General features: G+C 51.9%; 3 protein-coding genes across 3 annotated transcripts in view; 2 read left to right on the top strand and 1 right to left on the bottom strand.

The window, feature by feature from the left end:
• Window positions 1–9878, bottom strand: part of LOC128793614 (hydrocephalus-inducing protein homolog) — a 27526-nt gene extending 17648 nt beyond the window's left edge. Inside the window, exons 1-13 of the mRNA XM_053952944.1 lie at window positions 9794–9878; window positions 8932–9048; window positions 7708–7833; window positions 7336–7455; window positions 7068–7202; window positions 6668–6867; window positions 4699–4823; window positions 4198–4399; window positions 3586–3661; window positions 3130–3229; window positions 2516–2634; window positions 1256–1479; window positions 310–377 (exon numbers count right to left, since the gene is read on the bottom strand). Of these exons, the coding sequence (XP_053808919.1) occupies window positions 310–377; window positions 1256–1479; window positions 2516–2634; window positions 3130–3229; window positions 3586–3661; window positions 4198–4399; window positions 4699–4823; window positions 6668–6867; window positions 7068–7202; window positions 7336–7455; window positions 7708–7833; window positions 8932–9003 (1567 nt within the window). The 5' untranslated portion in view covers window positions 9004–9048; window positions 9794–9878. The remainder of the gene's footprint in view (window positions 1–309; window positions 378–1255; window positions 1480–2515; window positions 2635–3129; window positions 3230–3585; window positions 3662–4197; window positions 4400–4698; window positions 4824–6667; window positions 6868–7067; window positions 7203–7335; window positions 7456–7707; window positions 7834–8931; window positions 9049–9793) is intronic.
• The window catches only part of LOC128793625 (Fanconi anemia core complex-associated protein 24-like), a 43981-nt gene that overhangs the window by 24849 nt on the left and 6809 nt on the right, over window positions 1–12323 (top strand). The window lies entirely within an intron of this gene.
• LOC128793622 (uncharacterized) lies at window positions 9830–12323 on the top strand. The gene is made up of 2 exons (XM_053952956.1): window positions 9830–10447; window positions 11200–12323. The coding sequence occupies exons 1-2, from the start codon at window positions 9830–9832 to the stop codon at window positions 11491–11493; spliced, it is 912 nt and encodes a 303-aa protein (XP_053808931.1). The 3' UTR covers window positions 11494–12323.

Genomic DNA, 12323 nt, shown 5'->3' with positions numbered 1-12323 from the left:
GAAATCAGCTTAAGCAGGACGAATCTGCTATTACAGAGCCATATTCCTGCCTGGTGCCTTTCTTTATTGTGCCGCTTATTCAAAGGGAGACAAGAAGTGGCCAAACAGTGATGCTGCCTTTTTATTCCTTTGGTCCCGTTTGCTCTCACGATGGCAAAAGGGTACCTGAGGCACCAGCAGCCCTGGAAGTAACACCCTGAAGAGGCTGTGGTGGAGGAACACGAGTGCTGGACGCTCTTATGTTCAAGTGCTCCATTTCAGCACCACACCAACCTCTGACACTGCGCTGCGAGCCCAGGGCACACTCACCAAAGGAGACGTCACCGAAGTGCAGGGCGGGCACATCAAAATGGAAAGTCGGTCCCGTCACGGAGCCCCTGCGAGGACAAAGGCAGGGAGGCAGTGCCTCTGTTAAAGGGAATCACAAAGGCTTCGGGTGGCCTTAGGGAGGGGGTGGATAACAGCTGCTCTCAGAGCCACCCTGGGTTTCAAATCAACCCAGCAGCCTGCGCTCAGCACAGCACCCATGTGGCCAGGAGGCAGCCAAAGCAAAGTGGTCACAGCAGCTGACAGACTGTGTGGGACAGGCCTTGGAGCTGAAGTGAGTTTTGCCTCTCCTATCATCACTTTTCTTCTTTTTTTTCCCACCTCTAGCCTTTGCTGAGTGAGGATTTTATCCTTTGCCATGGCACCAGCCCATGGGATGACGCCCCTGTGCTTGGGGCAGTTCCTGCTGCACAGTTCCCTGTCTCCCACATCAGCCCTTGCCTGGCTGTGGAAAGGAGCTACCAGGGCACTCTCTGCACAGGAGTTGAGAGCACGGCTTGTCCCCCACAGCATGGCTGTGAGAGGTGAGGCGAGGCAGCTGCTGCCCATCTGGGATGGATTATTAACAGAAGTTTTTAAAAATGTTGCTGCTGGTGCAGAATCACCCAGGCTGGCCAACCTCCAGAGCCCTGGGGGCCTTGCTGGCTCTTCAGAGGGGACATCCCAGAGCAGCCACTGCCCAAAGCTGATCCATCCCACTGCCTGCCACAGCCTAAGCAGCAGACACCCCTGCAGGGAGTAGTCCCTCCATCTCCCGGCTACCCACCCAGGGCAGCAGGCAACCCCGCACTAAAGGGATGCCAGAGCCAAGACTAAGACCTCAGGTAACACCTTCTTTCTCTGCTCCACCACAAAATGAAGTAGATGGAAGATGAGTACCAGGACACAGCTACAGATGTGCCCAGCAAGCTCCCAAAGCCCTCCTCACCTGATAGTCAAGGTCACAGGCTTAGGGGATTCAGTCACACGGAAGCAGAACTCTTCCTCAAACTCCCCCATCATGGTGGGACAGAAGGAGATCTGGATGATCTGGAACCCGTGCGGTGCCACGATGCCCTCCTGGGGCAGGAAGGTGAAGCAGGAGCCCATGGCTGTGCTTGGAGGGATGAGGCTGAAGGGAGCCCCAATGGGCCCTTTGTTCAACAGGGCCGCCTGCAGCAGCAGAAAAGCAAAGTGGAAATACATGAGGAATCTTCCTTTCTTACCAAAGTCTGAGTCACTTTCAAATTAAACTGTTAACACCTGTAAAAGGCAGAAGATGCCCTGTGCTGCTGTATGGCAGAAGCCAAAAAATACAGCTTTGAAATACAACTTTGTGTGGCTTTGGGGTTTTCATGCAAAGCAGCGATAACTTCACATAACCAGAGTCACTCTGGGGTTTCCCCACTGGCACGGACAGTCCACTCTGACCTGCAGCACAGAGTGCTCAGCATCACCGAGTTCATGCACAGCTGGCCCTAAGAGCAGCACTGGGCATGGCAGCATTACCAGTGACATCAGCACAGAGCTGCTGCTGCTGCTGCTCCAAGTGTGCCCAGCCCCACCATGGGCAGGGCACGTTCAGCTTCCATGGCAGCCCAACCTGTTTACTGCATGTGGGAGAAAGCAGAAGCAAAGATGTAGAAAGTTCCTTTGCTTCCTTCCCAGAAACACTTTGCTCTTTCTAGAGCCAGAGCTACACCATGCCTGAAGTGTGGTGAGGGACTGCTCAGCAAGGGAAAGCACTGCCCAGCACTTTGACCAGTGCTGAGCCAGGAGGGTGGATTCGTGACTCCCACAAATAGGCAGGAGGGACATGACTGAAAGCTGCTTGCAATGCACTTGAACTCAAATGCAGCCAGTTTGTTCCAGCTGCTTTTGGACAGCCTGGGCACAAAGGTGATTTGTGGCTGGGACTGGAACATGCCTCTGAACATGCAGCTTTTTGACCCAGTGCTGCTTTCCTGTGTCAGGCGGTTTTGCAGGAAGCCTCCCAGCTGACCTCCAAGGAAGACTGCCCAAAAGAAGGGATTGGGCTTTCACGAACAACAGACACACCTTTCTGACCGCATCCAAAAGATGGAGATTCCGGGAAACCCCCCACATTTGACTAGCATCACAACTAGCCAAGTTGCTAGGAATTCACAGGTCCACAAGGCTCACTGCTACCCCAGGAGCCACTAGGATCCTCCCCAAGCCTGCTGCTCACCTTATATCTGTGGGTTACTCTGAGAGAAACCTCCCCAATGTTCAGTTCCTCAAAGTAGGAGTGGAGCCGGGGCCCGAGGCCTTCCCCTGTGAGGAGCAGGGGCAGCCTGTTCTGACGGCCTGGGGAGAGATTGCTATTTCAGTACAGTAATTCCTTCTGCCATCCTGCATTTTCCAGGCTGCCTCAGTGCCAGTCCCTGACTCTGAGCTGCATGGGACCAGCTCCTGACGTCCCAGGAGAAGATCCGGACCCTTCTCTTCCCTCAGGAGATATGCTACATCCATAGAGACCATCCTTTCTTCTACCCCTATGTTGAGAGTGGAACTTTAGGAAATGCCAGAAATTTTCTTCTTCCTCCTTCTGGGTGCACCTCAGAGAGTGTTTTTCCCAAGGGAGGAGGAGCACACCTAAATACAGGCAGCGTTCAGAACAGCTGAGAGGGAAAAAATCAAACTAGAGGAGATGCCCTGGAAGCTGCAGGGACAGTGGGATGTGCCAGCACTGCCCTGCTGACCACGGACCCGTGCCAGCAATGACACAGGAGCCCAGTGATCTGGGGGAGAATTTGCACCTCGCCTTCGCTGCGGGGAGAGAGGCAGGGGAAGGAGCCGTACCCGAGATGTCGCAGTAAACCGCTCGCTCGTAGACCCGGGCTTCCTGGGGCTTGAAGGACACGCTGATCTCAGCCGAACAATTCGGCCCGATCTCGCCCTCCTAGAGCAGAAGGAGACAGCAAAACATTTCTCTTCAGACATCACATTTCTTGGGTTCAACCACAGTCCCGTAAGCCGTTCTTCAGAGCATCAGTGACAGGCAAGGAGTGAGTAACACTCATCAGTAACACTGAGAACAGAGTTTGGAAGCTTTAGTCAGGCTCCTGCTGCCAGCCAGGAGCTCACAGGGCAGAAACGCTTTTTGCAACCATCTCTCTGACCTCACCAGAATGCAGATTACTTCTCTCTCGGCACACAAAGCCAGCTGAGGCAGGGATCAGTCAAGTGACCTTATTCAGGGATGAGGAGGAAGAGGAGGAAGAGAAGCAGGAAGGGAGGTTCTCAGCCATCAGTTACCTTTGGCTCAAGGCAGAAAATGTCATCAGAGAACAGCATGGGATCTCCTCTGACCTTTGCCATCTCACTCTGGAGGCTGCGGGTGAGAAGAGCAAAGCGTTCTTGGTGAGTGCTGTCCACTCCCCACTCCTTCAGAAAATTATACAACTTCTCCTTTTGCTGCTGATACATCCTGTGATACTGCCTGCAGCCACAGGAAAGACAAACCCAGCAAGTTGCTTAACAAGCCACGTCTTTGCAGACAGAAGTGGAAGCGCCACAAGCACCTCCTCAGCAAAGGGCTGACCCTGAGCCATGGGGTCCCAAATGGATCAGAGGGTCACTTCTTGTTCAGTCCACACTTGCAGGCTCAGGAGAGGTTCCAAAGGCAGCAGCCCTCAAGAGAACCTCCTGGCTCAAAGCCTCTGCCACAGCTGAGGCAGAATCCACCAGCCACCTCAGGCAGCTTTTCCTGACACAGAACTCTGCTTGGGGGAGGCAGCTAGAGATGGGATGGTTTACTTACCCTAAGCCATTCAAAAGCACCCTGAATCCTCCCGAAATCTCCTGAAGCTGTATGTTACTTTTACCCTTGGGCAAGGGACGTCACTGAAATGGATCTTTCAAACCTACCTCAGCTCCAGCTGATCCTCCTCTTCCCCAGCATCAACAGCCTTCCACTGGAAGCGGGCTGTGATATTACTGCGGTTGTGGATGAGCACAGTTGTGCGGTTTGACACGGTGATGTACGTCTTGTCAAAGGTCACAGTATTCCTGTCCAGCCTGATTGGGGCATCCACAGCTCTTCCATGAAGGCTTGTGTGGGTGTCTTCACCTGGAACAAAGCAAAGGGGAGTCTTTGCTCAGCTCACTGGCTGATGGAAGCACAAGGAACACAGCAAACCACAGGTAACAGAAGAAAGTGTCACGGCTTTTAGCTGAATGGCATTTCTATGGAGCTTTACAAGGTCAAGATGACAAACGACATGACTACAAACTAGATGACTACAAAATGAACACCATGAAAACGATCATCATCTCCCTCTTTAAACCCACGGCCACAGCAGCCTTTCTGCTTAGAAAGGGCTCTGCTCTGAGGGATGCAGAGTGCCCTCGGCAGTGCCCAGCTCTCACCTGTGTCGTAGTGCACGACAAGGGACGCGGAACAGTCACCAGTCTTCAGTGGCTGAAATCCCACTGTCACCTCCATGGTGTCACCAACGCCCAGAACTCCCATGGCCGGAAGGACAGAGAAAGGGCTGCAACACAGACACAGCAGGACTCTTGGGGGAGCTTTGGGGATGTTATCCCTTTTGCAGTCCACTTCACTTCTGCTCACTTGTGCAAGCAAAGAGCAAACCAACCACAGTCAGCACAAGACAGAACACACAGGGTCAGAAACAGCCACTGACTCTAGTGGGAGGAGATCCAGCCCTCACAGGATCCTGTGGGATGAAATGACCTCATCTCCCCCATCCTCTGCATCCAGCTCTCTGCAATGAGGCTCAAGGGTCATTTGCATCTTGCTTCCTTTCATCGAGCATCAGCTCCCCTTACTGACAGAGCTGGGCAAAAGTTATGGCCATGAGGATACCAAGGACCAAGTTCTCCTGCCATAATTTAGAAACAGAGCTGACAAGTGAGCAAAGCTGGCAATTTTGGGACCAAGGCTCTCAAAGCACCGTTCAGCTGCACTTTTGCTAAATGCTGTGTGCAAGGAGGCTGCAATCTACTTCAAGTCCCATGCTACAGTTATCTGCTCTAGCCAGACAGTCTTTTGTCCACTGGTGCCTTAACTGCCATGATTAAATGATTTGATTTTGGGAGAATTGATCTCAATAAAAGCTGCCTCCCACCCCAAGGAAGACAGAAAAATTATGGCGAATTGAGTTGCCTCATCTGCCCGCTAACACCTATTGCAGGAAGAAACCCAAATATCGTCTCATCTTAACATATATTCCTTTTAAGTGATGGTGTTACAGCTGACATCAAACAGCATTAACTATTCTAATAAATCCAGTCTCTTAGGTTAAAGCAGCTCCATCTCTGTGCTGAAAGATACAGTCAGCAGATCACAAGCTCCATCTTTCCCTCTGTCACTGCACCCAGGTTCTATTTCATCTACGTCAATATTTCATTCCTCGAGTTCAGAAACTCTTTCAATCCCTATCAAGCAGGATCCAACATGCTCTGTAGCGCTCAACAGAACAGCTGGCAAGCACATTGTCAAAGGATACCAGACCTTATTGGGTATTTCTTTTGGTGGTGACAAAACAAGCTCTGGAAATCCCAGAGAAAAACTGTGCACGGATTTACAAGTTCCTGCCTACATATTTGCAGAGTCGAAAGCAGCAGCCTGTTTGAACAGCATCCCAGGAGCCTGCTTAAATAGCTTTGGCAGGCTTTGGTGGAACATCCTCTCAGACCCTCATGTTTCACAGCAGAAAAGTCAATTTGCCTTTTGACCTCTGTTTTGCCAGGGGGAAAAAAAAAAAAATCAAAGCCACTTATCTGCCTCAGGTTAGACAGCAGGTCTGTGCTGCATTCCTGACCTCAGCTCCTACAGCAAGACCTCTGGGATCACATAACCCTCAACTCACCACCAGCCTACTGAACTGGTTTCCTTACAGACACGGTGTCAAAAATGCATTGCCCTCTCCAGTTCAGCCACCAGGAGAAACACTGATTGATTGTCTTCTGAGACTGACAGCAACAGCACAGGCTGTCCACAGCACAGCTCACATGAGGCATCTCATGAGAGGACCACTGGAAAGCCACGTGCCTGTGGCCTCCCAGAGAATGGCTCTATTTGGCTGACAGTGCTGAGTAAGCATTTCAGAAGCTGTTTGTGCTCAGGAGGGTGCAAGCCAGCTACTGAGATGTTCCAGCACCCTCCAGGAAATCTGGGACAGAGAAAGCTCAAAGGCTGCATCCTGCTTAAAACATGAGAACCAACAGCAAACCCCACAGGTCCTGCCCATTTCCAGCCAGGGCTGCAGGGCAGCAGCTGCCATGCTCCCCTTCCTTTTGCTGCTCTTTCCCAGCCCTGTTATCATCACCCAAGGGTGATATCCTTTGCCCAAGGATAGATGAGCTGCCTCACCTCTGGGTGCTCAGCTGGTAATGAGCTGCCCGGTTCCCGACATTACGGACCACCAGAGTCTTCTGGCTGCTGTACTTGACCGGACACTTGGAGAAGTCCAGCTGGTCAGGGAAGTCCAGGATGGCTCGGGCACCAATGGCCCGAATTGGCACAATGAACCCTTCCCTTTCAGTGGTGCAGAGGAGCTGGTGGAAGTAATCCTGCAGGAAAAGAAACTCTCTCAGCACAGGGCATTTACCCCATGTTCAGCATGGACAAAGAGTATCTCCCAGTTCTAGATCCCGTGCAACTCCACGGAAACCAGCACAGGTCCTCAAAACCCAGGCCAGATGCCCTGAATCCAGCCTTGCAGGTTCACTTTCCACTGAAGACACCAATCTCTCGGGACCTCCAGACTCACCTTGTTCTGCCAAGGGCTGAAGAGGACGTGGACAGTGGTGGAGAGTCCCGGCGGCACCTTGCGGCACACGTCATTGGGGCCCACCAGCTGGAAATAAGGTGAGCTCTCCAAGGTGACCTTCATCAAGTGAGGAACCTGCAGGAGAGACATGGAATGATGGTTTTGCCACTCGCAGAGACAGGTGGACATGCCCTGGTGCCATCCTTAACCAGCCTTCTCCGCTCTCCTCTTCCACCACAGCGTTAAACCTCCATGTCCCAGCACTTACCTTGTCCCTGTTCCTCAGAACCACGGGCACTTCACAGACCTCACCAGGAGTGTAGTTCTGAAACACCACCTCTGGTGGGCAAGGCTGAAATGAGCTCTTCTCTGGGTCAGCTGCTGACAACTGCAAGGAGAGCCCAGAGAGAGCAGGGAGAGGTTCAGCTGCTGGGAGGAAGATTCTGCTCTGATCCCCAGTCAAGTACAGACTCTGGCTGAGTACATCTGCCCAAGCCACACCGGGCAAACAGTGGCTCTCCCACCTCTGCCCTGGGCTGAGCAAAAGCTCCTGGAGCACACTGAGCAGCCTCAAGCCAAGCTGCTCTTTTGGCATCCTCCTCAATGATCACATCAAACAGCAAGGGCAGGGAAAGGCTACCTTCTGGTGGGAGCTCTCACGCTTGTCTTGAGGCTGGACAATCTGAGGCAGACTCAGCTTCTTAGCTCTGGCCAGCCTCTGCTTGGTGCTGAGAGACATCTCCTCCTGGAAGGCAGAGGGAGTCAGCTGAAAGGCAAAAAAACCAGCAAGAGTCTCAGAAATGCCCTTGTTCATAGAAGCTTTTCTTGTTCACTTACTACCGATGAATAATTTGTGATCACGAGGCACTAGGACAGCTCTGGAAGCCCTGGAAGTTACCTGCTGAAATACTTAGCACCAGTAAATTAATAATACAGAGTGCAATACACATACTCCAACCACATGGCTGTGTCCCATTAGTCTCTCCGTGATTTGATGTGACATGTTTGGGGATTTCTGCTCTTCGGGCATTTGTTTCCTCATTGGATTGAGGCAGTGACCTTTTCAGAGAGTAGGGAGGAGCTCTCAGAACTCCCCTAACTCCGTCCCTGCACAACACTCAAAGCTCACAGCGAGGAGATAGCACTGCTGGGTGAGTCCAAGAGAAGCAAGAAAGCAAAGTTGTACCAAGAGTGAGTTGTACCAGGAACGTAACTCTTTCAGTTTTTGTTCTCTCTGTTCATTAGCATTTGTTTTCTCTCTCTGGGCTCACAGGCCCCTCCACAGAAGAAAACAGAGGGATCTCCTGGAGAGAGCCTCAGCAGTGGGGCATCTTCAGTCAAGTGAGCTCCAGACGGCCAAGGGACCTTTGTGGCCCTGGCTCCAGTGCTGCCTGCAGGGCTGGATCTGCGCCCACACAGGAGATGAGAGAGAACAGCTGGCTGGGAAGCTCTTCCAGCTGGGACCAGCCGTGTCTCTCAAGGCTTTGGGCAGAGTTGGAGCTTCCCCCCCCACGTGCCCGGGTGCCCAAGGGCAGGTTGGTCAGAGCAGCACAGGTGAGTGCCCAGCCTGACAGAAGGAATTGCTGTGGCAAAGGGAAAGGGAAAGAAGCACATGCTCAGGGCTTCAGCTGCACATTGGTTTCACTTGGCTCCGGTGGCACAGCCAGGCAGGATGCTGGACTGTCCCTGAAACATCACACAGCGTTCCCTACTGCACCAGGACAGCCCCCACCGAGGGCCAGGAGCACGGCACAAAGAGGTGGGGAGGGGGTCTGCAGCTTCACAGGCTGCTGACAACAGGGGCGGGGAGAGGAGGGACACGAGGGGAGTTTCCAGCCTTAACACAGCCCCAGTGGCTACTCACAGTCTCAGGCTTCAGTCTTTCCCTGAGCAGAAGACGAGGGCTCGGTGTCTTTTTCGGGAATCCAGAAGCCATTTTGGAAGGAGGATGTCGCAGATGAATGACAATGCCTCAACAAAACTGGAAGGAGCAACAATGGAACTCTGAAAATCCACAACCCAATTCATGGCAGACTCCAAGGATATACTGGTGCTCAAGATTTGATATTATTGAAAAGGAGCAAGAGACAGAGTCCAACTTGCCCTGCCCCAGGGAGGTACCTGGGCAGTCCCACCTTGCCCAAATCTGCATTAATCCCCTGGAGTCTTACATTTGGTGAGACCTTACCACAGAGAAGACCAGAAGAGGATTTCGTGGGTTGGGTGGGATCCATGGAATGGTGATATTTTCTACTAAATCTGTCTCTGTCACTCTTTTTCTTCCCCTCTTCCCAGCCCCCTCCCTCCCCCCTCCTTTTTCTATTTCTTTCTCTCTCTCTCTTCCTCACATTTACTGTTCCATAAAATCCAGACTATCGACTTTGACATAATGGTCTCATTTTGCACCTTAATTCAGGGGCATCTCCCTAATCATTTTAAGAACCAGATCATAGCAACCCACCAAAACTTGAGCAGAACTCGTTCACCTTTAAGCAGCTGAAGTAAATACTATAGGGGGAAATGGATAGACTAGTATATTTAGGAAATGTTGCATTTCTTCAGTGAGAAAAAAGCACCATCAGTAGACTATATCTTGTTCATCCACTCAGCTGGACATGCCACTGAACTGAAGACTGGCATTATCCCATCCTGTATTTCCCTTTGGCATTGAATTTTAGAGCACAGATGTGACAAAACCAGAAAGTACAGCTTGAGTCAGTCTTTACCTTCCACCAGAGTTCAGGAGTCCCTCGCAGAAACCAATGTTCTGCGAATTCAGATGTCCTCGCAGAAGCCAATGTTCTGCCAGTTCAGGAGTCCTTGCAGAAACCAATGTTCTGCGAATTCAGGTGTCCTCGCAGAAACCAATGTTCTGCGAATTCAGGACTCCTTGCAGAAGCCAATGTTCTGCGAATTCAGGTGTTCTTGCAGAAGCCAATGTTCTGCGAATTCAGGACTCCTTGCAGAAGCCAATGTTCTGCGAATTCAGGACTCCTTGCAGAAGCCAATGTTCTGCGAATTCAGGACTCCTTGCAGAAGCCAATGTTCTGCCAGTTCAGGAGTCCTTGCAGAAGCCAATGTTCTGCGAATTCACAGGACTCGCTCGCAGAGGCCAATGCTCCGCGAATTCACAGGACTCGCTCGCAGAGACCAATGCTCCGCGAACAATTCGCGTGGCGAATCTCCGAGTGCGGCCGCCTGAACGCGCCGGGGCTGCGAACAACCAGCCGGGAGCGAGTTCTGGGCAGCTGAGGCCGCAGCGCCGTCACAGACGGCGGCTCGCGGTTACCCGGCAGCCGCGGCACCCGATTGTGAGGCCGGGCCGGGGCCGGGACGCTGCGGCCGGGCGGGGCCGGGGCGGGGGCGCCGGGCGGGCCTCGGTCCCCGCTCCATCCCCCCTCGGTGCCGCCTCGGTCCCTGTTGGAGCCTTCCTCTAGATTGGGGTGACTCTGGGTGGTGGTAAAGTCTCTCTTCTAACCTGTGTTTTTAAAGAAAGACTCAGTAGTCTTCAGTTGTTTGGTCTCAAGGCAGTTTATTGCATGTTATCTCAAGGCACACAGACTCTTTGACGTTGTCTCTGATTTCTTCTCCTTTTGCGTCTTTCTCTGTGTCTTTCTTTGTCTTTTTTTCTGTCTTCGTCTTTGTTCTTGTCTCCCTCTCTTGAGGGGCTGGTGCCATCTTTTATATCACACATTACGTATTAGGTGTTTATAGTTTTTCTCCAATGCTTATTACTTATGTTGAACAGTGACTTTTTACTTTAAACTAATCTGTGAGTGCCAACACTACTAAGAACATGGGGAATAGGAAGAAGAAAGAAGGAGGACAGGGTACGCCCAAATCTCTCTATCTTAGAACCTCTGACCCCTATGTACAAAACTCAGACCCCTCTGTACAAGGCTTAAAACCCCCCTGTACAGCACTCAAAAATCTTACCTTTCACTTTGTGACTACTTCTATTATAATATCTAAACTTTTGTGATTTCTTGTTCTTCCTGCAAGGTTGGTAAATTGTTCCATGGGTTAGACTCAAGACCACAGGGGTTCCTGGCCGCCTGCCAGGGTCTCAGAGGCTTCTACCCTAGGCCCGGAACATCCAAGAGTGTCTGAGGGACACCTTGGGTTCCGACAGGTCCCCGCTCCATCCCCCCTCGGTGCCGCCTCGGTCCCCGCTCCATCCCGCCTCGGTCCCCGCTCCATCCCCCCTCGGTGCCGCCTCGGTGCCCCCTCGAGCCGCCCTCGGTCTGCCCGAGTCCCCGTTCGGTCCCCGCCTGTTCCAGCCCTGGTGCCCCCGCGGTCCCCGGGCACAGCGGCAGCAATTCGCTCCCGGGCCCGGAACGGGACGGCCCCGGCGGCAGCGCTCGATATCGCCGGAGCCTCGGCCCCAGCTCCGGGCTGCTCCACATCGGGAAAAGCCCGGCTCTGAACAGATCCTGTTCAGCGCATCGCCCCATGGCAATCTGCCGGCTGCAGCTCCCGGGCGCTAACATTTAGCTTCTCGTTCTTCTTAGGGACACACAAGTAGCAGAAGTCATTTCCTGGTGTCATGGTTTATCACCTAATCTGCAGCCAGGAATTAGTGCTCCAGAAGACTCACCTTATTACATCCTGTATTTTTCTTTGGCATTCTCTTACACAATACAGATGTGCTAAAAGAAAAAAAAAATACAGTATTTATCAACCTCTATCTTCCAATGAAATGCAAGCCTGATTTTCAGTTGCATTCCCAGCACTCCCTGGCAGGGAGGCTGATTGGGCTCTAACAGGATGGGCTGTGTCAGACTGCCCGTACCAGGGCAGGGGCTCCAAGCTGGGTCTCGTGCAGAGAAGCTCAGAAGAGGCAGAAGAAAAGGCAGCAGCAATCATGTCAGCCTGTCAGAGCCCAGCCTCACACAAAACAACAGGATCCAAGATGGTCAAAGCCGAGTGACCCAAAAAACTCTGCCTGAAATTGTTGTACAGAGCCTGACAGTTATGGACAAGGCCTGCTTTAATGGAATGAAGCCACTACAGAGGGGAGAATGAAATGAAGAGAAACGTACCATGTGAAGAACTTCTATCTGATTCTGACACTTTCTTTTCCCATGTAATTATTAATGTGTTTTTTAAAGTCTATCAAAATTCCATTCAGGTGAACTATAAGAACAGGAATAAGGGTAATGCATTGAAAGATCCTGTGTTGACAATCCGTTTTAGGCAGTAACCTTAATCAAGGTTCACTTTACATTATATGGTATTCTTACTGTATAGTAGAGT

Source organism: Vidua chalybeata, chromosome 11 (genome assembly GCF_026979565.1).
Source record: "Vidua chalybeata isolate OUT-0048 chromosome 11, bVidCha1 merged haplotype, whole genome shotgun sequence".
Lineage (NCBI taxonomy): Eukaryota > Metazoa > Chordata > Aves > Passeriformes > Viduidae > Vidua > Vidua chalybeata.
This window is presented reverse-complemented; position numbering and strand designations above follow the sequence as displayed.